The sequence below is a fragment of the Berghia stephanieae genome, chromosome 1, assembly GCF_034508935.2.
Source record: "Berghia stephanieae isolate SIO BIC M18660-M18661 chromosome 1, UCSD_Bste_1.3, whole genome shotgun sequence".
Lineage (NCBI taxonomy): Eukaryota > Metazoa > Mollusca > Gastropoda > Nudibranchia > Aeolidiidae > Berghia > Berghia stephanieae.
The window spans coordinates 23618317-23646167 of NC_088360.1; the positions used below are offsets into that span (position 1 = coordinate 23618317).

The following is a 27851-nucleotide window of genomic DNA, read 5'->3' on the forward strand; positions in this document are numbered from 1 at the left end:
ACCTTGAAAATAGAGGGATTAGAAAAGGGAATTGAAACATGTTCGAGATTTATTTGATCTCAAGATTTGTGTGTTCCAGATTTCCATGGTACACTGTATTATTAGAATCTAGAAACATTGAATATTCAAAATGTCAAGAAAACAAACTCTCTGACTTGCCACCAGCATCTTCCACTATTTCCATTTCATAATACTTTTTGGGTGAAAGTCCCTTTCTTCCCCTTTTTCCTTTCCCTGGACTGGTCTTCCTGCGTTTTGAGGGACTTTCCTCTTTCAGAGTGCTATTTTGGAACATGGCATCCAATTCAGGATAGTCATCAGAATCATCAAGGATTTCAACACTTTCCTCAACTTCACAGACAGAAGAATTCCGAGGCAGTTGAGTATTGCAGCCAGCAGTAGATGGTCTATCCTGAACACGACTAGAATTAGATTTACTACTTTCACTATGACTTTGGAATTTCTCTGTACTTAGTTCTGCGGTTTTGAAATTCATTTGATTCGATGTGTTTTCTTCCGGAGATTCAATGTCATTTATGTCAGCAGTTTTGTCATCGAAAATATCATCCAATATGGAGGCATAGTCTCTTCTTGTATTTGACTGCTTCTTAACTGATTTATTTGTAACTTTGGCTTGACCCGATGTCGCAGAATACGAAACATTATTGTAGGCTTGGGTATCTGAATTCGACACATCATTGGAAGTTGTAGGATATTTGTTTGAACTAACTCTAGGGGCATTTTTTGAATTCTTTCTTTGCTGTAAATGTAAGGAAGTTTTCCCTCCCATTTCGCACAACAAACTAGGAATATCTTCAACTGTTTGTGTAACACACGCTGCTAATCTATCTGTGGAATCAACACCAGAAACAGACATTAACTCATCACTTTCTTGATCACCATTATTATTGTACACAACTCCTTTTCTATCCGATGGCTTTTTGAATAATTTGACTCTTGTCGCTTTATTCAAAGCTTTCTGTCGTAACCGAGTGGAGGTGGTTGATTTCGATGTGGTTGGTGTGAGGTTTCTTGACTGGGATTTACGTTTGGGGGGTACAAGAGAAAGCCTCTCACCCTCATCATGAGATAATGAGGAGTCTGGATCAGTGGGAGGAGAATGGGCTGTGAGAGACTCTTGAGATTCAGAGTCGAGTAATGTCTGACCTGTTAATGTAGCGGGAAGAGGTTGTCGTTTGCTACGCTTTGGCCTTGATGATTCAGGTCTAGGTGTTTTTGCATTGGTTGAAATGTTTTTGACACGACCAGAATTAGATGAAGAAGGCTCACTCTTCCCTTTTCCCAGGTCGGATGGATTAATTGCTTCCCTTGGGTGTTGTCCCTTCATTGTTGTGTTTGTATCATCTGAGAAATGAAAACAAAAATGACAGACTTGTCAAACTATAATTCTTTTTTTTCTTTTTTCAAATAACAAAATATGGATTTCAAAAACAGGCAGATAAAAGAGATCACTACCACAGAAAAAAGGGAACTTATAAAGAAAAATATCCATTTAATGTGTTAAAGCGCTTTACAAGGGGCTCTAAGCAATAGCAAAACTTAAAATGCAGGATAAGACATGACACCTGCAAGGTGCTAAAAAATTATTTTATCAACAGAGCCAATGTTAATGGCTAGGTAGTCATTTTACACCCGAGTGCAGTGAGAAAATGTGAGGAAAAATCCTTTTCCAAGGACACAAATATACCCTGTCCACAGCAGGACTCGAACCAGAGACAAGGGTTGAATGTCACAAGACCACAAAGCTGCACAAAGTAAGAAAAATGACAAACTTGACAACAATTTGACCTTAAGCAAGAATTATCATTGAAGTCGAGATATCATTATGTGTTAAAAGCTAAAAAAAAACCTGGATGCATGCAGGAGAAAATTATTTCTCGAACTCTTATTCTTTATTTTATTTTTTTTTACAAGCCAGGGATGCTTCATAATATTTTCTCTCTTATACTTTAGTAAAAATAGGCCTTTGTCCAGAACCAAAGAGATTTGACAATATCATGTATTGATAATTTTAGCATCATATTCACTTTTAAGCATTTGGTTCAGTCTGACATGAGCCCATTTTTTTGTTTTGTTTTTAAGGGTTTTACGGCGCTTGCAACACATTAAGGTCATATCAGCGCCAGTAAGAAGGATGAAAATTGGATAGTAAAAACATTCTAGAAGAACAGTTGAGAAAAAGGTAAGACAAAGGGGAATGGTACAAATAGGGAACAAACGTAGGTTTCAAGAGCACACTATCAGTGTACTTAATTTGAGATTACCTAAATGTTTCACTCAGACATCAGCACAAGATCCCACTAAGAGGAATACGCTCAAATGTTGACAAATCATATGTTAAAAATAACAGTACATAACAGAGAGATGATTTAAAAGGAAAAAAATATCACCCCCCCCCCCCAAATATACCTATACATTCAACTGGTTCTCTCCCAGCCAAGGACTCCGGCCAGGGTCAGGACAAAACTAAGTAATCTCATTCCAAGACAAAGACAGAAAGCAATTGGAAAACAGATACAGGAAGATAGAAGACACAGCAAGTACCTCCCTGTCCACTATGGGAGGTCGGGAACCCCACTCAGGACATGAGCCCAGATTGAGATGGTCAGCTACAAATATAACGACATCTACCTTGTGACTGAATTCTGAGTAGCGTATCCAGTGTGTCCCCTAGTTTCGGATGTTTGTGTGTGTAAAAGTCACGGAGCATCTGCAGCCTCTCTCCTGGAGTACAAGTCATTATTCTCTGTGCCACGTTGATCTGGTCGCCTCCAATAAACTTGCACATATCGGTCCACGCTTGCCTGGAAGAAATGATTACGTGTCAATAGACTTCAACAGTCATGACGTCACTTCCCTCGTAATGACGCATGGTAACTTAGTAAGTGGCTCTAAACTATAGGAACAATAGCCGACGCCCTTATGAAATATTTCTCTGATGAGCATAAAAGTGTATCCAGAGGAGAAAAACATTATAAATCTGATCGTGTTTTGACTTTTATACATTCTTATCACATGACATGTGAAAAAGTTCTAGCCAGCATGAAGAATAAAAAGTACAGATTTTCTTTGTTTAGAACCAAACTGCTCGTTGCTGGGCAGACGTGACATCAGACTATTCAATCCTATTGGCTGTGGCAAATTAATGCTTGATTACTTAGTATTGGATATTAAATATACAGTTTTTAGAAAGAACTCTAATTTTTTAAAAAGTTGGTATAAAACATAATTGAGTCAATAATGTCTAACAAGGATACATAGTGGTCATTGCTTATCCAGACTAGACGTGCAGAGGCCTTTTCTCTCCTCTACCTGAATTTTGCATGATGTATTAATGTTTTATCTGCATTCTTATATTTGACTGAAGAAGGGTTTTGAGTCTGAAAAGTTGTGTGTCAAGTATTTTATTCTTTTTTAAAGCTGCAATACTAATTTTAAAAAAAATACTTTCTAGTCTTCAACTTCCAGAAACAAACATTCACTTCAACATGTCCACATAGTAGCAAGAAAATTTTAATGTCCATATTACACCAAAAAATATGGGATAAATACACTTTCAGTAAAAATTTTTAAAAAGGAAGAAAAAAAAGAGCTTTTTATATAGCGCAATATCCACTAAACGTGCTCAAAGCGCTTTACAAGGGGTCCCTGGTCAACAGCATCATTTAACATGTAGGACGGGACATTTCGCCTGTTTGGCGATATTACAATTTTTCGGACAAAGACAACGCTGTTTACAGCCAGGTACTCATTTTATACCTGAGTACGGTGAGAGAATGTGAGTAAAGAGCCTTTTCCAAGGACTCAACTATGCACTGAGCGCGAGGCTCGAATCCAGGACCTTCCGATCCGAAAGCGAGTGTCATACCACTAGACCACATAGCCGCAGTAGCTTCCATTAGATTTTCACCAATACCAAATTCTAAGATAACTCTGGAGGTCTATCCTGCTGGGATAAAGCAGTTTTCTTCACTGCATTTTCCGCTAACTGACTTTTTAAAAATTTGAGACAGAGATGTTATCCCTGCCTCCGATTTTATTCCTGACTCAAATAATAAAACCTGGAGGACCAGGATTGATGTTGGAGATTCACTTCAAGACAGAAAAAACACAAGCTCTATGTATTGAATAGCTTTGAAGGACTACACTGACCTTTGAACCCCTGGTGGAGTTTGACCCACCAAGAATATGGTAGAGCCAACTTTGGTTCTGGATGGAGTGTTGTGGTCTGAGTGATCTTTTTTACATTTTTTCATTTTGCTTTTTGGTTCCTCAGATTCCTGGTGATGGTTGAAAAATAAATTAATTAAGAGTCTCAGTGGTACAATGTCTTGTCTTGTCCAAAAAAAGTCAACCGTGCTGAATGGGCAACAATGGTCACGGGAATTTCTGGTTCTGACGCTGTGTACTTAGTGGATACTGCACATTTTAAAAGCCCATCTAAGAATTTTTTAAAAAATAAAAAAATTTATCAGTATTTGTTAAAAATAAAATATAATAAGTAATAATCAAACTCATGAAATATCGAAGCAGACAAACAACAAACATTCACAAAATAGTAAATAGAGACTTGAAGCGAAACCAGAACCATCAAGAGTTAAGGCTGGAAAAAGATGTTGGAGACCTACAGTCCCTCAGAGAGGATTGAAACCAATGGAAGGAATTTGTCTATAGAATTAGAGAAGCTACCGATACATCTCAGTCAGCTGATTCAAAAAAAAAAAAAAAAAAAAAACAAGAACAAAAGACAAAAAAACTTGAGTATTTATATAGCGCAGTAACCACTAAACATGCTCAAAGCGCTTTACAAGGGGTTCCTAGTCAATAGCAACTCTTAACATGTAGGACAAGACATGTTGACAAATAGGCAATATTACATTTTTTTTTTCGCTGTTAATGGCCACGTTCTCATTTTACATCTGAGTATGGTGATATAATGTGAGTAAACAGCCTTTTCCTAGGACTCAACTATGATTAGGAAGCAAACGGCAATAAGCCAGTAAGTCGATCATGCGCATTCAGTACAATTGACATATTATTGGTTCTCACTGCACTACATGCTTAAGAATTGGTGTAGTAACAATGTAACACAAAGAAAGTATTGGACTGGAACCCCCAGGGCATAAGATCAAGGGGAAGGCCGCGAGGAACATGGAGAAGAATTAAAGAAGCTGATATACAGAGAAGCGGTAAGACCTGGAATGAGATAAAAAAAAGTTAGCTCAGGATAGAGAAGGATGGAAATTGTTTGTCTGTGGCCTATACCCTGACCCAGGGTGAAAAAGGCAATGATGATGATGATGACTGAACTACATTACTACTTAACGCTCCCCTCCCCCCCTAACCTTTCAAAAATTGTTCTGACCTGTGGCAAAGGGTCACACTGTAAGGCAGGCATTTGAGTGTTGGTCTTCATCTCAAAAACCTCCTGCATTGCACAGCGAGTCATATGATCCTCTGCACGACTTGATCCAATGATATTTCTGTTGCCATGGATATGAAGAACGCCACATTCCTCTTCAAAAGAAAGAAAAGAAATTAAAATCATAATTACGTAATCTGAAAAGGGGTGTTTAGCTACAGAGCCAGACATAGCAGAAAGTAAAATACAATTTTAAAAAACAAACATCCCAAAATATTCGCCTTTCTTGACCTCTATTTATTTTTACAGGTGTGCATGTTTACTAGTTGATAAAAAGATAGAACTGTAAAAATGTTTATGATAGAGCGTTCTCATATTTTGTAGAAAGCAATAAACAAAAATGAATATAACAGCTTCAAAAAAAGAACAAAATACCAAACATGGAACGTTTCGGGTTCAAAACCCTTATTCAGCCAACAACAAAAAAACAATAAAGACATAAATCCATTACTAAATTCAAGATTATTGGGTTTTTTGTTGTTGGCTGAAGAAGGGTTTAGAGTCCGAAACGTTCCGTGTTTGGTATTTTGTTCTTTGTTTGAAGCTGTTATATACATTTTTGTTTATTACCTTTTACAGTCCACAGCTTCTAGCAGCCTGGTATCATTTTGACTTATATTTTGTAGAAATGTTGATGTCAATGATATTTCAAAAGATAAGCATAATTGTAACAACATATCTCTGAGCTCAAAACAAGTAGAAAAAAACCCAAACCTTTGGCCATTATTAAAATCAAGTGGCCAAATCAATTACTTCGCATAAAATCTGTCCAGGAAAGAGGGAAATATATAGTGAAACATTGCTTATATATTTTACAGATACACATAATGTACTGTTAAGTAAAAATACTGCAATTGGGATAATAATCCATAAATATATGTATATAATATCATTGGTATTATAAAAACTTACCAAACACTGCCTTGACTGAATCAGTACTAGACTTGGAGGTCCCTGTTTTCGATTGTCTGCTTTCATTAACCTTTGACCTCTTCAGTCCCACACCACTTGTTGAAGGTTGATTCTCTTTGGCTTTCCTCTTAGACTGGTTGGAAGTTTTAGATTGTTGTTTCTTCTCATTCTTTGTTATTTCTTTAGTTTCAAGACATGTTTGACGATTTCCACTCTCACTGACGCTCTCATCATCATCATCATCATCATCATCACAATCATTATCGCTGTCAAGAAAAAGCCGAGATAACATTGAAGCTGTCTTCCCTTGAACTCTTTGTTCTACATTGTTACCTTTGCTACTCTCACCTTCTTTATCTTTGCTCTTCTTATAATCTATTTTTTCATTATCCTCATCATCATCATCACCGGATGAAAAGAGCCATGAGAGACCAGGTGACGGTTTCCAATCTTTCAGACGACATTTTCCCTTCAAGGGACTGGCGGGTTTCTTTTGAGTCTTTATTGTGAGGCAAGTTGATCCAGGGAAAGTTATTTCATTCACAGTGAACAAACCATTTTCTGATTGTTGTTTTTCAGAATTTGTCTTTTGGCTCTTGTGATCTGAACTCTTATGTATTTTTGGAAGGAAAAAATCTCCCTCCTCCTCCTCCTCCTCATTTTCATTATTACTGCTATCATTCTCCTTTTCATTTTCAGGCAAACCGTGACTTGACAGGTTTTTGGCATTTGCTCTTGTTGATGATTTTTTCTTATCCTTAGAAAAAATTCTATCTGTAAAGAAATGTTTTTGAATATAGTGACACTATGACAAACAATACATAAACATGTATGATAAAATGTTTAATTGACAGTATAGAATTCTTACTAATAAAATGTTTTTAGCGATACACTCAAACAATGATGTTGTTTAAAAACCTCCCTACTTGACCAACTCACCCCCCCCCCCCCCCCCCTCCATCCCCCTTTGGCATACTAACAAAATAAAGGAAATAATGAAATTGAAAAAAAAAAAAAAAACAGAAAAAAAGAAAAAAAAAAAGAAAAAAAAGAAAGAAAAGGGAAAAAAGAACTAAAAATCCTCAAACAAAACACATTATCTATGACACTAAAATCTTTTAAGTCATAACAAAATAACACAAATCATCATTTCAATTGATAGAAATATTTACATGTTTTCAAAATACAGAGTGACTCAATAAAATGTTAAAATTATATGAGCACCTACTCTTATCATTATTATGTCGCACCATCAAAATACATGCAACCCTGAAATGTGCACATGACAATTGAACGCATTAAAGTACTCATGAAGTGATCTCAACTTTCATAGTGTGGCTCAGTGGCTGAGCAGTATGGTGTCTCATCATGTCACAAAAATCAAACAATGTTAAGCTTGATCAGTGACAGGATGAGTGACAGTGATCGTGGAAAATTCTGGTCCTGAAATTTGTGTCCTTGGGCAAGGCATTTTACACACATTACCCACCGCGACTCAGGTGTGAATAAGTACCTGGCTACAGCAATGATGGGTATTGTAAGTGTCAGTATAAAAAGAAAGCCTAACATGTGACTGGTACTCTAAGAAATGGAAGTATGGTTTCATTTGATCTGCTGGGTGAATACATGAAATATTGTGAAGCGCATTGAACATGGTTAATCCATGGAAAAGCACTATGAACTAGTCATGGTCATGCGTTATACAAATGTTAAGTATTATTGTATTATTATTATAAAAATGTTCATTTTTTTGTTTTGTTTTGATTTTATTTATAGAATCATCATATAATTCGACAATAAAGATACATTTTTTTTCTCCCAATCATTAACTCTCTCTAGTTCTCCCTCATTGAAAATCGAACAAATTTGTACGATTTTCCATGTATATGAACTCGAGAGAGTTAAGACAAATCCTTTACCTTTGCCAAAGAGAGCCTGAAGCAGAACGTCGTCATCGTTATCATCATCTTCTTCTCTCTCCTCTTTGGACTCCTCTCTATTTTCATCAATACTTCTATCACCATCTTCACCACTGTTATCATCATTATCTACCTCGACGGAAGGAGGGATGTATCGGGTAATGTCATAACCAGACAAATCTTTTTCCAAACGTTCATTTCTCTGTTTAAAAAAAAAAACAAAACAAAAACAATTCAACGTCTTTTTGACACGAGTGTTCAACAGACACAACTTACATATCTTTATTTATAACAAAATGAGACTGGTTTCCAATTGAATCTCGATCTCGAACCCCATGGCTGCAAATTTGTGGAGAATCATTTCATAACAACCGCAGAGGATCAAATCGATCAATACTCAAAACTCATTTCTAATATCATAATTTGACTTAAATATGCCAAAGTGGCAACTCACTTCTCCAATGGATTATAAATGGTGTTCTACACAATGATAATATCAATGTATCAACCACTACATACAACATTCTTTTTTTTTTACCTATCAATCAATCACCAACTGGCACTGAATATAAATAACAACCAGCTAGTTAGTAGTCAGTATTGTCAAAATTTAAGTGAGGTAAAAAGGTTCATTGCATCAAACTGGCCAAAACTATTCAGGCTTATGGAATTTTCAATAAATCTTGATCTTGAAAAATTGATTTACAAAATTGATAAACATAGTCAAAGTAAAATACTGATTTATCCGACTTCATATTAACAACACCTAAGTAAGGTCTTTGATTCTTTTCTTTTCTTATTTTTATTAACTGTTTTTTTTTTTGGGTTTTTTTTTAGCATGGGAAACAAAGATGATCTTTAAAGACCACAAGGATTTTCTCACCTTGAGTATGTCCATGGTAAGACAAGTATCACTAGTACGTAGACTGAACATGTTTTTCACACCAAAGAGTTCCCCTCTGCTTGCTTTGTCTCCTTGAATACCATGAAAATAACGCTTGGCATTGCTGGTAGCTACTGCCACTTCATCCAGTTGCTGAAAAAAGGGTAAAAGTTTGGATAATATAAGGACTAAAATATTATATGAAACGTTTAATTAATTCAACAAATAATGAGACAGGGGATGAAAAAAAACCCAGTTGACCTGAATATCAATCAGGAGGGGAATCAGTGGCTCAAGAGATTGAACTGCTAGACTCAGAGGCAAGTTGACATTGATTGAATTCATAGTTGGACCTTTTCTGGCCCTTCCTTCCTCGAAGCAGTGATTATGTAGCTAAATATCAAATCTGGCTAACAGTACTTTGCTATAGAAAAGCATCCTTTCTAGAGTGGTAAGCAAGTTATTCTTTATTTATTTATTTATTCATTTTAGCTACAAAAACTATGATAAACTGCTCAAAAGGCCTCTGAAGAAATGAATATACATTACATTTCATAAACTACTAAATTGAAAAGGAAAATAAAAATGAAAAATAAATAATAAAACATTTTCTTCCAATTATCATTTAAAAACTATTTCTCATACCACAACACAATGTAAATTATCTGAAAGTTTTTACTGTAGAGTTCAGCTCACATAATAATTGTCATTGTTGATAGAAGACATTCTTAAAGCTTTCACATGAAGTGAAACACGACTTTAAGACTTAGAAGAACTGATTCAAACCTCCCCCCAACAAAAAAAAAATCCTTCAACTCATTACAAAATATGTATACATGAGAAATATAGAAAAGTAATAACAACTTACTTGTTTGTAAACCTTCAACTCATTACAAAATATGTATACATGAGAGATATAGAAATGTAATTACAACTTACTTGTTTGTAAACCTTCAACTCATTACAAAATATGTATACATGAGAGATATAGAAATGTAATAACAACTTACTTGTTTGTAAACCTTCAACTCATTACAAAATATGTATACATGAGAGATATAGAAATGTAATTACAACTTACTTGTTTGTAAATCTGCCGTAGATAAATATTTTCCTCGATGGTCCCAGCAGACACAAGCCTGTAGACTTTAACATTACGTGTCTGACCAATGCGATAAGCTCTGGGGGGAAATTTAGGGTAGAGACATCTATGTAAAAAAGCATTTTCAACACAGTATAATGTATAATGTAACACTATAATAGGGCAGGGATGGGAAGAGGGGGAGGGAGGGGGGATGTGTTTGAATCTGATCCTTCATCTTGTATTCTCCTAAAGTAGATTAAAGCTGGATTCTGATGCTGGTTACAAATTCAACAGTTCTCCAAAGGTCATCGAAATTGTCATACAGAATTGGAGATAAAGATAAAGGGAGTAAATCTGACTTATGAATGAACAAAACAAACAACTATATATATGTATTCTGTGTTTAGTTGAAAAAGGCCAAGGGCCGAAACGTAGTTTGTTTTGTGTTGTTCATTCATGATTTACTCCCTTTATCTTTATCTCCATTTTATTGACTCATTTAGGCACCTCTATTTATTAGTCATACAGAATTGTAATGATATCTGCGTATTGAAGCCAGCATCTGTTTCTATGCATAACATTAAGCGAGTATACCTGGAGAAGATGTTTCTTTGTCATTTTGGCAAGAGCTCATGGCAGTATCTTTACAGCCAAATTTTGAGTACACATTATGTTTGTCAACAGTGCCCTGTCCTGAGTTGGTCTAGTACTTACACAGCATCATTTTGCATGTATTTTTTAATAAGCTTTATTCCAGGTTTCTCTAAACATCATCACTTATAGTTGATTTTTGCCCTTCAAAGGTCTCATATATTTGACTAACAATTCAATTTTCAAAATCTAAATCAGGCTGACACTATGCCAGTTTTTGAGACGAAGAGTCAGAATTTTTCAAATGGATGGAAAAGGAATGAAAAGTAGAAATGAACATTGTCTCATACCTGTCTTGTGCCTGGAGGTCGTGGCTAGGGTTCCAGTTTGGGTCAAAGATGACGACTCTGTTGGCTCCTGTCAAATTGAGTCCTAGACCACCAGCTCTGGAGAAAAAGGGAATAATAATATTGAACACAAAAATTAGGCATGTTCCAATTATATCAGTTCATATAGCTGTATAATAAATTATATCTTTCAGGTTTTCAAAGTCAAACTTCAAAAACCAAATGTCTAACCATTCACAAGTGGTACAATAGATGCATATGTGAATCAATTAGGATCAAGTATGGGCTGGAACTAAAATAACAGCTTTGTACAAAGGACTCAATGGAATTATAGAGATATCAGCTGATTATATGATTATGAAGTCAAGTAAAATACAAACTAGGCAGCCAGGAAAACAATTGTTAATATTCCTGCATCTAATGTTGACAGTCATCCTTACTCATTTTCAACAAGTATTCTCCCTCAATGAAACGACCCACGTGTCGGTATCAAGCTTCTGAACAATATTGAGATTTTTAAGCATGCGCTACAATCTGAAAAGTACCATCATATTTTTTCTCTCTTTCATATGCAACATCAACGGTAATACTTTGACTGAGTCAGTCAGTTTATTTGAATAAGATAGAAAAAATGCAAAATGAAAAGGGTAAAATTAATTTTGTAAGTTATAAATGTGATACAGTGTTTTATATACAATTTCACTGACTCCTCCATTGTAAGCCATTTATATGAAGCTCTGAGAGACGGTTTATATGTACCAGGTAGAGCACTATAAATATGCAATATACCATTACTACTAGTGATGATAGTATCTAGAAATAGATTCTACAAGAAAATATCTGTACATCTATTTTTTTAAATAGAAAGAAAATTGATTTTATAATTTTGACTGAAATTAAAATCAGGAAACAAAAGTTGTTGACTGAATAAAATTGAAGACAAAAACATTAGCCAAACTATAAACTATGAAGCACCTACTTGGTGGAAATGAGACATATAAATATGTCAGCATCCCTATTAAACTGATGTACAATTTCCATTCGTTTCTGACTACTAGTCTTGCCGTCAATTCGCTTGTACTCATAACATTGGCCTATCACATACTGTTCTACGATGTCAAGGAGCTGGAGAGTAAATAGTTACTAATAGTTGCTCAAAGGAATAAAGGCTCAAATAAACAATGTACAATTACAATTACACGAGTATTTGAATCAAATATAATAACTTTTTTAAAAGAAAAATCTGTCCACAGCTGAGGTTTAAATAAAACAATTCAACAAAACATGAAGGAAAAGGGGGAAAATGGCTCAGAAATGGGTCTTTACTTCACACCCAATAGGTACCAAGTTTGAGTGCCCTATCACGCTATGTGACCCTGAGACAGTCAACTCATCCCATCTCACTTTGCTGCTGAAGCCAGGGTTAATTCCCTTGGAAAATACATTAAAGAAACATTTCCTATTGGGGATGGATAAAGAGAGTTAATTGATTAATCAATTTTATTTTACACTAAGAACTAATTTTATAAAGAACAAAAAATCTGAGGTCTTGAAAAACAAATCAAAAGTCAATAAAATAGTTTAACTCCTTACAACATTAGACAGTATTTACACTGGGGCTATCATAAATAATAGTCTTACCCTTGTGGAGTAAGAAAACACTAAGACTTTGTCATGTGAAGATGAAAACACGGACAACAGCCCCTGTAGAATCTGGACGGGATTGAATTTTTAAAAAATGAAGTAGTTAGATACAATCAGTTTGAAATAAGCTGCTAGGACATTTCAAGTAGGCAAAAATTCCATTCCCCCCCCCCCCCCCCCGCCACCCAAAATTAGCACATGGAAACAAACGACTTAATTAACAAAGCATGATCAAGTTCCTCTGAAGAAATTTCCATGTTTAAAAATATACCTCACCCCCCCCCCCCCCCACAATTAGCAGATGTAAATAAACGACTCAATTAACAATTAACAAAGATCAAGTTCCTCTGAAGAAATTTCCATGTTTAAAAATATACCTCAAATTAAGTATCAAAACTACTTTTTGCAGTGATGGGAATCCGACTTTTGACTAAACTGATATGGCACCCTCTCCTCTGCCTTGGTTGTTAATCCGACGTTCTGCAATCAACACCATTCACCACTCCGAAAAAAAAAGTTTCAAATGGTGTGTCTGTTTAGAACTCATTCTCATTTAACAGCTATTTAAGAGGTCAAAGCAATGCTAATAACCAATGCTGTGAAAATTAAGAATGTCAGCAACTAAGCGATAAATTCTTTCCTCCCTACAAACATGTAACATAGAGATGATTTAGACAACAGTAAACAAGTATCAACTTTGACAAGAGTAAAGAAATATTAACTTTGAATAAATAAAATAAATGCGATGTGGAAGAGGGAAGAGAGGGGGGGGGGGGAAATTAATAAGCAAATAATACTTAAAAACTTTTTGTATTAAAATCGGTAATCTCATACTAAACCTTCATTTTTCCACAGTATTTTGGATCAGATAGAGTCAGGAATGCGGCATCTCTCGTCTGCTGAACAAACTGTGGGAAATCTTTCAACGCCTCACCGGAAACTTCTTGTGCTAGCTTGGCCTGCCATTGGCTAGACTTGCCACTTTTGTCAGGGATCAGCAAGGCACAGTGATTGGCCGCTTTCAGTAAGAGATGCATGAAGGACAGGACTAAGGACCACACCTTGACTTTGTTGTCTTCAGTGTACTGGGAATGGCACGATTAAAATGAAAAATATGGTTATAAACATGCCGTTTATGTCGTCAACTGACTCTATAACTAAATTATGAGTAGTAATTATAAATGGAGGTTTTAATTGCTCAGTTGAGTAGAGCACTTGCTTCATATGCAAAAGGACTGATACTGATCCCCGATGAAGTCAAGATTTTGTTCTGACCCTTCTCTCAACCCAGCACTGATTGTGTGGCTAGGCCTGTTAAATATGCTGAAAAGTTCTTTACTATAAACTAGCAACCTTTCCAAATGGCAGCAAGCAATTGCTTTTTTGCCCTTTCACACTATATCAATGGGGATAAATTCCAGGTCCATGGGCCTAATGGCTCTGAAGGAGTTCTAACAGCTCAGTTGATAGAGCACTCATCTCAAAGCAAAGGGACCAGTATTGATCCGGAGGGCAGTTGAGATCTTTTCATTCTCCCTTGTGCACTCAGCAGGCATTGAGTGGACTAGTGTCTTATCCAAAGGGTAGCAAACAAATGCCTTTCCTGTCTAAATACTATAGAAAACTGGATAAACTCCTGCTCCATGAGCCTCGTGGCTTTAATTAATTTAAAAAAAACAATTTTTAAGTACAATATTAATTTTCTTGCAAATCTTTTGGGTAAAATTTAGGCAGATTTTGCCAATTAATACTATTATTAAGAAAAATACAGATTGCTGAGTAAAAGTGGAAAAATAATGTAAGATGGTGTCAACCAAAAATGATGATCTTGTATCCATTTAGAAAATAATTGATAAATTCACTTCTGGCTTGGGTTTCCGACCTAAGTCAAAATGAATGAATGAACAATCCTAACAAAGATTTAATTGAAAAGTATTGAAAAGAATATAAGTATAACAATATCATAAAAGAAAAAAAAAATCTAGCACAAAAAATATCGGGCTCAAAAATGGTTGTTGGTTGAAGAGGGTTTAAGCCAAAAACGTTCTGTCAGAAGTATGTGGCTGAAGAAGGGTTTGAGCCAAAAACGTTCTGTCAGAAGTATGTGGCTGAAGAAGGGTTTGAGCCAAAAACGTTCTGTCAAAAGGATTTTGTTCTTTTCTAAAGCTGTGATGCTCCTCTTTGTTCAATACTTTGACAATCCACAACTTCCAGCAGCTAAGTATTCACAAAGATTCAATTACAACTCAAACCTTATAGCAACACGATGCCTTCAGCTTTTTCCTGCCACAGTCACAAGGGTCCTCTGCTTGTAGAATTAGAGCTGTATGTGGATGCTTAAGAATGGCTTTGTAAACAGACACTTGGAAATCAGTCAGACGGCACATCACTACATTGTCCTCTGTTTGATGAAATGAAGATGATAACAAAAATATGGAGAATTAAATAGAACTGGGAACATTAGGCTTGCCAATTCAAAATTTAAAATTTAAGTCAAAGTAAATAAAAACATTTTTGTTTTATAATATATATTGTTCAATCATTAACAAAATATAATCTCCTTCTATTTTGTTTAAAGGCATAGCTACGAGTATATGTGAAATGTTGAATTTGTCATATTCTTGATAAAATATTAATTCGCTAAAACTACTTAAAGTGATGAATCATAGTAGAATCGTAACTTAAAATCAAAACCTGAATCACATTGCAAAATCAATTTACTAAAGACAAATGGAACAATTTTGCCACAGTGTATATAATTAAATGAAGTGAATGAAAATAAAAGGCAACGATACCTTTAGAAGGAAGCTGATCTGCAATCAAAGCCTTGGTTCGTCTCAACATTATTCGCTTTCGGATCTCAGCAAATTTGTCTTTTTCTACATTAAACAAAAGGAAAACAAAATAATATGAAATTAAAAATTTACAGCATCTTTAGAATAAAAGAAAACAAAATAAAACTATACCAAAAAATCCCTCAAAAACCTAATAATAATTTTTAAAAACAAGACATACAAGTATGTTAACTTATAAATAGAGTAATTACAAAATTAAATTGTATAATAAAAACAAATTTCTTATGAATAAATCAATCTATCAGCCATATAATCCATACGTTTTCTTGCCAGTGCTAGATCCCTTTTGTTGGCATCGTGTCTCTGTCCCATTTCAATAGCATATCTAAACTTGTTGTTGAAATATTCCAAGGAACCAAGAATACCAGGTTGTGCCCTGAAAAATATATAAATATAATAGTACCATGTAAAAGGAATTATAAAACCAAATTGATTGCAGACGATTTAAATTGAGGTTATGTTTGTATTTGTTTTTAAGGGTTTTACGGCACTTGCAACACATTAAGGTCATATCAGCACCAGTAAAAAGGAAGAAAATGGGATAGTAAAACGTTCTAGAATTACAATTAAAGCACCCAAGAAAAGGTAAGACAGAGGGGAATTTGTTCAAATAAGAAACAGGTGTAGATTCCAAGAGCATACTATCAAAGTACTTAGTTTAAGATCACTAAAAGTCTCATCCAGACACAAGCACAGCTCCCCACTAAGAGGAACACACTCAAATGTTTTACAAATCGTATATAATATAAAGAAAACATAATACAATGCATAACAGAGAGATGATTTACAAGGAAAAAAAAATCATCTCCCAAAACTAACTATACATTTGACTGTTTTCCTCTCAGCTAGAGTATCCGGCCAGGGCCAGGACAAAACCAAGTAATCTCATTCCAAGACAAAGACAGAGAGTGAGTTGGAAGACAGATATAAGGGGATAGAAGACAGAGTAAGTGCCTCCCTGCCCACTATGGGAGGCCAGGAACCCCACCCAGAAATTGGGGTTAGTGAAAAGATAATGATGAAAACTCTTAAAAGAGATCAATGATAGCTGAAATAGTTAAAGATCACAATGAATTATTGGAGTTTTTTTATTTTTACTTTCTTTACCAAATGCAAACATACATTTCTTTTTATTGAATAATAATTTAAAATCCTTAATGAAAATTTGAAATTAATTTGAATCAAAAATATATAAAGAAGATAGATCAAAATTACAGGAACGGCAGTGATATGGACAAACCATAATTCGACACCTAGGATTTATAATAATCAATCAATTACACTCAATAGACAAAAAAAATGGATGAGGCAAAATGGCCAAATGGATAAGGCATTGCACTTCCATCCGAGAGGCCCAGAGACCCAGACCCACTTTGCAAAGCAGCATTGCAGCTGATGCCTTGGCTGAGTTGGTTTTTTCTCCAGATAGACCCTATAGAAAAATTTTCCCTGAAGATGAATAAAGTAGTCTTAAAGAGCCATAGGCTCATGGAGTGTGAAACAGACTATAGCAATTGAACGCTACTCTTTGGATACAATGTTAGTCTATCGCAAAGTACTTTCCACCAGATCTATTTAACAGACCCAGCTACCCAATCACCGCTGAATGGGGTGGGGGATAAGAAAAATAATAATCTCGACTTCACTCCGGATCGATCCCAGTCACTTTGCATGTGAAGCAAGTACTCTCTAACAACTGGGACCCCCAACATGAATAAAGGGAATCATATTTATATTATTTTATATTTTTTATAATAGATGTTTTTTTTTAACCCCAAAAACTTCCCTTCATTAATCTTTAGAGGAAATATTTCATGACATTGTTGTTTTAACTAACCAGTCCAAGATACTCCAGAGATCCACCATGTGGTTTTGTAAGGCAGTGCCAGTCAAACCATATCTACACAAAGTTGTAATCTGGTTCAAAGCAATAGAAATTTGGGCCTTGGGTTCCTGAAGACAAAAAAAACAAAAAAACAAAACCCAAAACACCTGAGCATTTATACAGCTATATCCACTTAACTGATCAAAGCACATTGCAAGAGGTCCCTAGCCAACAGCAACATTTAACATATAGGATGCCTGTAAGGTGATATTACAATCTTTCTGACAGAGACAACAGTTAATGGCCAGGTACTTATCTTCCATGAGTACGGTGATAGATTGTGGGTAAAGAGCCTTTTCCAAGGACTCAACTACGCACCACTCAGAGCTAGACTCAAACCCTGGACTGGACCTTCTAGTCCAAAGATGAGTGTTATATTACAAGACCACATAGCCGCACAAGATATGACAAATGTAACTTGACTGAGACTTCCTTATTTGGGTAAATCACACGGAATAATCAAATGATAAAACAAGAACGTTCTATACATAGACAACATAAAACATATCATAGCAAGGGTTATTTAGGCCAAAATACCCTTGAATACCTTGTACCCAAACAAGTTTATATCAACAAAATTCCCTGATGTGATCATACAGTAGTGCCGAGCAATCAAAAATATATTAATCAACACTTTTTTCATCAAATACATTTTTCAAGTCATGAAGCTCCTTATCAATGTTGTTTTAAAATTATTTAAAGTGTAAGAGTCTTACGTTTTGAATTCCCATTTGTTCCATGTATTCAATGTCCTTTCAGTAAAAGAGTTTTGACAAGACATATCATACTGTTGTTGAATAGAACAATTTGGTAGCATCTGAGCTCTTTATAATTGGAAAAAGAAAAGTTAAATCAATTGTTAAAATAGAAATAGAATTGAAATTCTTTGAACAACTTGATTCCTATCCCTCTAAATAAGGTCTATTGCAAGAAAAGACAACCTACCTTCATCTTGTGGACTTCATCAACTATAATGCCCTCCCATTCAATCTCACAAAGTCTGTCCTGAAAAACAAAAGAAACCACAGTGAAATCGGGTCTCAAAATGAGGCTTAAAAAACAGAAAACTTGCGGCAAAAAAAAAACAGATTTACTTTTTTTTTTCCCTTTGAAAATCAGAATGTTATATATAGCTCGTTGGCATTGACAAAGTTTTATTCAACTATTGTCATTACTAGAAATACCATATAAACAGTAACTTAAACCATGCAAATAAAATTTGACATGGTTAAATGAGGGTAAAAAAAAGTCATCACAACCAAATTCCTCATGTGTCATTATAGAATTCCCAATGTGTCACGCCTTCTAAAGTTAGATTTCATTTTACAATAATTGGATCAACCAAAGGAAGTATAGTCTTTTTATTTTAAAAAATGATTTGCCTTTCTCTAAAACTAAAACTATAACATATCTATATAGATTGACTTGCTATAAGATTACGTCCATTGAAATGTCCACACCGATAAAATCAGAGTTCGTGATGAACAAAGGTTTGTATATACCGAGATAGTGTCAGGGTTAAGTGAGTTCGTGTTGAACTTAAATGCACTGACACAGCCAGCCACTATCCACGATTTTCAACAAGCTCAGAGAACTTCAGAATGTTAAAAATATTCCCCTCTCCTGCTTTATGAAACTAATATACCATTTCAAGCTGTGTTAATTGCTTGCCTTTTTCTAACTGCATTCTTACATTGCTGCAATCAGTCCATAGCCAGTTACTCATTTACATGGGTAGAGTGGGGTAACATGTAAAGAGTCTTTACCCATGAGCATAACATCAGGTCAGTTCACAAAAATTGTAATCTATCTCGTCGCTGACCTTACTCACAGCTGCTTGACTTCAAAATTAGTTGAAATGGTCAGGCCTGTGATGTCAACTTGTAAAATTACAACATCAGTGATTGATTTGAATGAGTTACTTACAACGTTGTCTCTGAAAGTTTCAAAAGTAGTAACAACAACCTCTAGTTTGCCTTTTATCATATCTTTGAAACAAAGCTCTTTCTCAGTACCATGAAATTTTCTGAAAAAAAAAGTAAGGTAATAATACTGAAATCATTACTCTGAAATATTTTCTAAATGAAATAAGAATGTTTCTTTTTTTTTTTTTTAAAGGGAGGGGGTTCTGCCAATATTCTCTGCATTTTAAAAACTGAATGTCTTCATTTTCCATGTGATATGTTTGTTATTTCAGAGAATTATCTCACAATAGAAATACTTTTTTGGGGCTTAATCTTATCCTCCTCTTTTATCATTAGAGTGGTCACTGCCTAATTACCTATCTTGAAAAAGCCCATTAAATCTACAGCCTGCTACTGTCTGGTACATATTTTTTTTCGATCAAAAACAACCCTCAAATATCAAACTTCTCTCAACAAACAACATAATTCATCAAGTATGTAACAGACCATCATAATTTTAATCAAATTTTCTTGCAAAATAGACCATCTTATTCAGAAATGAGGTTATAAATATCACATAATTAAGAAACAAATTCATACAGAATACTTTACAATAGACCCTTTTACAACTTTATCTTCATGAACAAAGTCTCTTGCGTCTGTCAGATTTAAATTGTCATTGAAATAAGCAAGAATGTGCGTACTATGTCGATGATTCCAGTGTATTAATATACAAGTAATCACTGATAGCCCCACCAGCAAGATATTTCAAACAGATGTTTCATTTATATATTTATGTTTGGTTATCGAGTAGCCGAGGAGGGACAGTGAGTTTTAGTTTTAGTGTTGAAGTGTAGCCTAAACTAAATGATTTTCAGTTACGAGGAAAGAAATTAAACAAATAGAGAGTAAACAAACACCAAATAATAAGTAAACAAATATACAAATTTTCACTAATAAGACTAAACAGTACGATCCTTACTTAGCCCTGAAATCTTATTCAGACATTAAAGTCTAAACTTATATTTTTTCCTGATGTTCTTGGGGTTTTTTTTTTGTTTGTCTTGTTTTTTTTTTTTTTGTTTTTTTTTCACTGTAACCCCCCTTCCTCCTCCCTTCCTCCATGGGGGTCTTAGCTTTATAACTCACTCCCACCCATGGGGGTCTTAGCTTTATAACTCACTCCCACCCATGGGGGTCTTAGCTTTATAACTCACTCCCACCCATGGGGGTCTTAGCTTTATAACTCACTCCCACCCATGGGGGTCTTAGCTTTATAACTCACTCCCACCCATGGGGGTCTTAGCTTTATAACTCACTCCCACCCATGGGGGTCTTAGCTTTATAACTCACTCCCACCCATGGGGGTTTTAGCTTTATAACTCACTCCCACTAATAAACCCAATAATAATTTCTCAAAGACTATGTGCGACTATGTGGTCTTGTGGTATGACATTCGCTGTCGGATTGGAAGGTCCTGGGTTCGAGCCTTGCTCGGTGCATAGTTGAGTCCTTGGAAAAGACTCTTTCTCTCACCATACTCAGGTGTAAAATGAGTACCTGGCTGTTAACAGTGTTGTCTCTGTCTGAATATAAATTGCAATATCGCCTAACAGGCGTCATGTCTCGTTCTACATGTTAGGTGTTGCTGTTGGTCAGGGAGCCCTTGTAAAGCGCTTTGAGCACGTTTAGTGGATATTGCACTATATAAAAGCTCAAAGCTCAATTTTAAAGACTGGATATAAATCTATGACAGCTGTATACTTACCCAGTGGTGAAATATCCCCATGTTTTGAATTCCTCAAGCCAGTTAATCATGACACATGCTGGCCCTACTATTAGAAATGGCTTTGTGGCCTTTCGAGGAGGGCTGTCACTGATCTCATCTGAAAGCTGTGGATATCGTAAAGAGGGAACTAAAATATGATTGAAATCTATTTTAGCTCAATAAACATATGAAGTAACTCAATAAATGTGAACACTTCGTATGTATTAAAATGTATTCAATTACAGTGGAATACTGATAAAGCCAACACAATTAGACCAGAGAAATTGGTTGACAATCATTAAGCAAGGCTGACTTTATCCACTATCAACTGAACACACATAGATAAGAAAAAGAAAATTTGGAATCAACCAGCGGTGTTGACTTTAAGCAGAAGTTGACTTTTAATAGTGTTGACTCTATGCGTATTTCAACGTGGTGTGCACAACTTAGGTATGACTGTAATTTAATGTTGCCACATTGTAATGATAAGGGTAAGTGCAGCTATGTGGTCTATTGGTATGACACTCGGAAGGTCCTGGGTTCGAGCCTTGTGCTCGGCGCATAGTTGAGTCCTTGGAAAAGGCTCTTTACTCACATTCTCTTACCGTACTCAGGTGTAAAATGAGTACCTGGCCTTTAACAGCGTTGTCTTTGTCCGAAAAATTGTAATATCGCCTAACAGGCATCATATCCCGTCCTACATGTTAAATGTTGCTGTTGACCAGGGACCCCTTGTAAAGCGCTTTGAGCACATTTAGTGGATATTGCGCTATATTAAAGCTCAATTTTTTAAATAGTTTTTTTGGTTAAAGTTATGATATAATGTTCATTTAATTCATTGAATCATCCTGTGATATGAACGTCATTTTCTGCAAAGAGAAGAACAAAAAGAAGTAAAACAGTTAATGCTCATATCAAATGAAGATAGAACGATAAAGAAAGAAAAGAGGATGGTAGCTAATATTTTGACCACAAGGTGTTAAAACAATACAGATACACTAAACAAAAACAAGCGACAAATGGAAAATCTGTATTAAAATTTACCTCTTTGATAAACTTGGGAAGAGCTCTAACTGTATCTTTGTGATTTCCTTGCTTTCCTAGCAGAGCTGACAAGAATCCAATAACCTGCATGGATAGAAAAAACAAATCAACATCGGAACAAGAAACAAACTTAATAACAAAACTTGTGAATAAATTAAATGACACATTTAACTTTTGATGTTAAACGTAATGTCAGGGATGAGTCACTTGTCAATCTCTGAGAGGTGGAAAAAATTAGAAGGAACGAAATTCAAAATTTTCAAACCAATTCACAAAGAGGTGAACAGTCCATTGCATCTAAAATGCTAGTCTGGCATAATGAATGGCGTAAAATATTTTAATATATCAAAATCAGGCTATTTTATTCATAGACATTCATAGATTGACCAGAGGCTGGTCCTGACAACATAATAAATGTAATTATGACAATTAGGGACAACTAAGTACAGAAAAAAAAATTCAATAGAAACACAACAGAATCAAAAAACTTAGAGCTTTCATGTAATTCACTCTTTAAAACTGGATAACAAAAAAAAAAAAAAATCAAGGTCATAAATAGAAAATGAACAAATTAAATTAAACACCTAAAAAAAATATAAAAGAACAAATACTTAATACTGAGTGTTTCAGATTCAAAACATCTCTTCTGCCAACTGAAGCAGCTTAGTTTTCAAACAAGTAAAAACAGTTACCTGGACAGTTTTCCCCAGTCCCATGTCATCCCCAAGAATGGCCCCTTTGCCTTGGACGTAATGCAGGTATAGAAACTTGATGCCATCTCTCTGGTAGTCTCTTAAGTATTGGTTCAAGCAGGCAGGTACCTACAGAGGTAGTGATTTGAACATAGAGATTGAAAATTAACTATTTACTTAAGGGAGTGCCTTCGAATATTTATCAACTAAAACAAAATTATGCAAAGAAAATTATATTTTCAAAAATTACTTTTCTTTGGTTTAGTACCAAACTTATGACTAGGTCTCTAACTTGAGCGGGGCTCTTGTTTTCAATTAATCACATAAATTCTTAAAATAATCAATAACTATTTTAATCGTTCAGTACTTTATAAATAGAAATTTTAACACCAAGAAATGATAATAAATTAATACATTTGTAAGGCGAATACAGAATCCACTCATTAAATAAATAACACTTGCCTTTACAACAGGTTCTTCTCCATCAGGGGACAATTGAAAATCTATCTTAGCAGCGACTGGACGAACTGATAGTTTTGGTCTCTCTGTGTCCTCTACAGAAAAACCTATTTGACATGGGATGAAAAGCATTGTTCAATTTTTGGTCAAATATCTATAAATTCAAATAAAAAAGACAAATTTCATATCACTACCCATTTGACATTAAGTATAGAAGTTTGCCATACACATTGATCCATCCATAAAGTCGAGAACCACTTTTCTCAGCCCATATCTGCATCAGATTATTTTCCCTGTGATATTATGAAAGAAGACATATCTTTATATAGACAAATCCATTTCGATTTGAAACAAATTATGCGATTTTTCTTAAATTGAGATAAAATACAACCTTCTCACCAGGGTTAAGTTAGCCTCATGTGATAAATATCTCTAAGGACATTAATTTGTTCTACTGAAGAAATTTCCTTATCTTTATTGTTGTCATTTATAAACATACATCAAATTACAGTATTCCAGAGTTGGCTTAAATGTTAAAAATCGACAAACTAAAAAAAAAATAATACAACCCAGCAAACAAAACAAAAACTATGAAAAAACAAAACAAACAAAAATGCTTAAAAATAGAACCATAAAGCTCGAGTACATTCTATAAATTTACCATCACTCCTATGCATAGTAGAGAAAATTGATTTATTTGGTCCATTCTCCACACCGTTCTTTTTCTTGTTTTCATTTCGTGACCTAAAATCTGTTGCTGTTCCCTCAACATTGTCACTATCATCGGTATGGTCGTCAATAATAATTTCATCATCTGCAGATATCCTTTTCTGTTCTTGCTTTTTCCCTCCGATTCCAGGTTGATTGAATTTTTTCTCTTTCTTTTGGGACACATTACATACATTTGAGCTTTTAACGACATTTTGCTTCGGTGACTGTAAATTTCTGGGAAAGCAAATCAACAAATAGGTAAAAAATACTGGATGAAAGAACATCTTTTTGCCTCTTATTAATTGTTCAACTGAATACACAACCTGCGCACCAGAAGAAATTATGAGCTTTTAGTTGAAACATAAACATACAGGAAAATAATATAAAACTGATATCATGATCTCAAGTCTATATGGGAGGTCCAATAATAATTCAATTGTAAAAGACAGAATAAATTTCAGCTCCATGGGCTTTATGGCTCTAAAGGAAAACCTTCTCTGAAGTCCACATAAATGGGATTATAACAAGAGTTAATAATAATGTCTGTTTTAGAAAATACTTGGGTTGTTTTATCGACAAAAATTGACAATTTATTTACCGTCTGGCATGGGTATCTTTTTCAAGATGTTTCTTGTGTAATATTTGTTTGTTAATGGAGTCGCTCTTGGAAGGTGAATGAAGCCACTGGGATGTTGACGGTTTGTCATCTATAGTCCACTGTGACACTTTACCTTTTCCAGTCTTTTTCTGAGAATCACCCTCATCCTCTTCTTCCTTCTCATCTGATTCTAGAAAAGCTTTGTATTTTACTCTGGGCAATGAAAGCAAATTATAAAATGTGAACAGAAAATATGATCAATAAATATTATCATATGACAAGTCTTTAAAATATCAAATTTTGTTATTTAATAAGATGTTAATATAGAAAAAAACAATACTCTTTAATACATTCTCACATATGCATTAAACGTACTCAAAGCACTTTAGATGTGGCCAAAAACCAACAGTAACATTTGATATGTAGGAAGAGACATAAACCATTTTAAAAAAACTGTTATCAGCCAAGTACTCTTTTTACACCTGAGAGAATTGAATAAAGACCTTTTTCCAAGGATCAACTTTGTGCCACCCAGAGCAGAAATGAAACCAGTGGTGCGAAGGCAGCAGCTTCTAATGGTCTACACTAAAGTATTATGATTATGATGCTTAACCCAAGTGGAGAACTCATTACGACATTCATGTACAGTCGAGAACCCGCTCAGCACATGCATCACAATGCAACGTTCAACTGCTCTGCGGTTTTAGGTTCTTTGCTACAGCATCTACATGATGAAATATGGCTGTTGTTAGATAAGTTTTAGACCTTAGTCTCTTTGCACCCACCCAATGCCTCCTTTTGCTGGTACTTCTCTCTCTGTGCAAAGGTGATTGTCATACCACAAGACTACAAAGTCTAGGTTCAAGATAATTAGCTCATTTGAGGTTTTTAAGAAATTCTTTGATTCAAAAGTGAACAACAATAATCAATGTTAGCAACTCACTCTAATCTTTGGGTATCCTCATTTCCTGTGAGGGGCAAGAAAAAATTTGAGGATGCCATTTGCATCTAAAATGGCATTCGAGAATAGGATAAGACCATAAACAGGATAGCCATTTTGTTGACTAAATCAATTCAGTCCTGTTGATGATTTACATTTTGATTCAAAGGCCAGCTTTAAGCATATATTGACTGTGGAGAACATAAAAAAAAACAAAAAAACTGGTAAACTACTTGAATGGGATGATGGAACAAATAATTTTATCTATATGTCTACATTTTGGGATCAAGTCCCTATTTTAAATGCCATGTCGACTAAGTATAACGTGCAAACTTAATCATATGGAAAAAGTGGTTTGATTTTGAGCGTTTCACATTCTAATTTCATCACACACAACACAATGGAAGACCCAGTGACAATCAAAGATTCCAATGAAAGATGAATATTAATTATTAATTTTGTAAAAATGATGGCTGACCCAGCTTACTTCAGTAGCTTTCAAAACACGGAAGAAGGCAGCAAAAGAAAAGGATGGCATGAATTCAGACTTCAGAGACCTACCACTAAAGACGCTCCTGCTACAAAAAGGCTGACAAAAAAAGGATGCGTTAATTGCCCTGGAGTGAGTCCTTGGTAGTCAACTGTTCATCAATTACCATGGAGAAAGTCCATTTTATAGATGACGGTTCATCAACTATCACAGAGTTAAATTGGAACTCTTCAGGTGCATGCAGTGATTTCAATTGCGGATCTCGTTACTTTTCAATTCATTCATTGTGGAAAGGTCGGACTCTAAACATGCCGGTATGAGTAAAAAAAAATGTTTAACTGTCCAGAAAACAGTTTTATTGCAGACCCAAAACAACTTTCAGTTGACGAATTAAACCCCCAAAATAACGACTTTTGTGGTTTTTTAAAATATTGTTCAATTTATTGATTGGCCATGTCTACTTGTAAAGAATAATGGAGGAGTAGTTGGACGAATGGGTAGAATCTGCTTGGTCAGATGATCTTTCATACAATGACATGCATTCAATACAAGTGTAACTGATTTCATTCCAACAGCTAGTGGTCAATGCATGCAAATTCCGGCCTGCAATGCAAAAAACTTTGCCATGGGGGTACATGGTCAACAAATTACTTCAATTCAAGTCTGTATCAGATTATGATTTTGATTCACTCACACTGTTGATATTTTAATTTTATCCTAAACTATCCATTCAAAGTTGACAAAAGTCGTTTGCTTTGTGTAAATTAAAATTTATACTGTTTGACCTCACGGTTAATTCGCCCCCCCCAAAAAAAACCCTGAAGTGACTATTTCTCCAATTGCTCAGGGAAATAAACATGAACTTTATTTCTCCGAATAGTTTCCGTTTTTCATTCTCGACAGTTTTTTGGTTACCTATTTGCAAGAGTTCGCGCCGTCTTTCATCATTCTGCCATTTCTACAAGCACGTTCTAGAGATAAATATAATCTCCCAAAAAAGTAAATGAATTTTTGAAACAAAGAGAAAATTGAAGAACTAAAAAAGAAATTAAAATGAAAACTGAAACAAAACAGAAAATAAAAATAATTTTTGTGTTGGACGGCTGACAACTTGCAATCTCCCTTTTCTTAACAACATTTTCTCTCCATTATTTGAGCAATCAAAAGGAAAAAAGTACACTAAAAAATTCTTATGATGAGTTGAAAGTGAAAGGAAGAGAAGAGAAGAGAAGAGAAGAGAAGAGAGAGAGAGAGAGAGAGAGAGAGAGAGAGAGAGAGAGAGAGAGAGAGAGAGAGAGAGAGAGAGAGAGAGAGAGAGAGAGAGAGAGAGAGAGAGTTCAGTGTAGAACTGATGCAGTGTGAACTTGAAATGTACTTTTGTAGTGAAAATACTTGAAATGAGAATGAGATGCAGACATTGCAGATTCATCAGATTGCATTTTCATGACCATGGCAGTTGCAGCAGTGATGTGGTGGGTGCGGAATTTATTAATGTGAAATTTACGAAACTCTTACTGGATAAAAAGATCATATAGAAATCTTTAGACCTGAACTTTTTACGTTTCTAAGATGCAAGTTAAATAAGTCACCCGGATAATCTGATGAAAGTTTGAATATTCAGATTAATAACAAAATTTCACTTCAACACTCAACCTTCGCCTTCAAGCAATGGGAGTCCAGAT

The 27851-nt window shown here is 34.9% G+C and overlaps 1 protein-coding gene across 4 annotated transcripts; it reads right to left on the reverse strand.

The window, feature by feature from the left end:
• Nucleotides 1-27851, reverse strand: LOC144970687 (DNA excision repair protein ERCC-6-like 2). 4 transcript variants are annotated; one of them, XM_078910601.1, is made up of 26 exons: nt 27759-27851; nt 25683-25870; nt 24740-24952; nt 24092-24375; nt 23434-23537; nt 22972-23100; nt 22280-22363; nt 21236-21360; nt 19490-19589; nt 18509-18568; nt 17516-17631; nt 15939-16054; nt 15619-15702; nt 15076-15224; nt 13663-13908; nt 12821-12892; nt 12159-12304; nt 11183-11278; nt 10239-10338; nt 9158-9310; nt 8275-8476; nt 6356-7129; nt 5387-5538; nt 4174-4301; nt 2653-2825; nt 1-1365 (listed from the first exon to the last, which is right to left on the reverse strand). In XM_078910601.1, the coding sequence occupies exons 2-26, from the start codon at nt 25745-25747 to the stop codon at nt 134-136; spliced, it is 5103 nt and encodes a 1700-aa protein (XP_078766727.1). In that variant the 5' UTR covers nt 25748-25870; nt 27759-27851; the 3' UTR covers nt 1-133. The 4 variants fall into 4 exon arrangements, with proteins under 4 accessions (XP_078766727.1, XP_078766709.1, XP_078766718.1 ...); XM_078910583.1 differs by having other exon boundaries at nt 27685-27847; XM_078910592.1 differs by having other exon boundaries at nt 27545-27847.

Bases quoted from the DNA above. Each gene is read 5' to 3' on its own strand.
- LOC144970687 (XM_078910601.1), bottom strand. From the start codon at position 25,747: ATGCAAATGGCATCCTCAAATTTTTTCTTGCCCCTCACAGGAAATGAG. The intron at 24,376-24,739 runs GTAAATAAATTG...TTGCTTTCCCAG, and splicing joins AAAGATACCCATGCCAGACG to AAATTTACAGTCACCGAAGC. The intron at 17,632-18,508 runs GTAGGTTGTCTT...TTTTGTCTTCAG, and splicing joins ATGAAGTCCACAAGATGAAG to GAACCCAAGGCCCAAATTTC.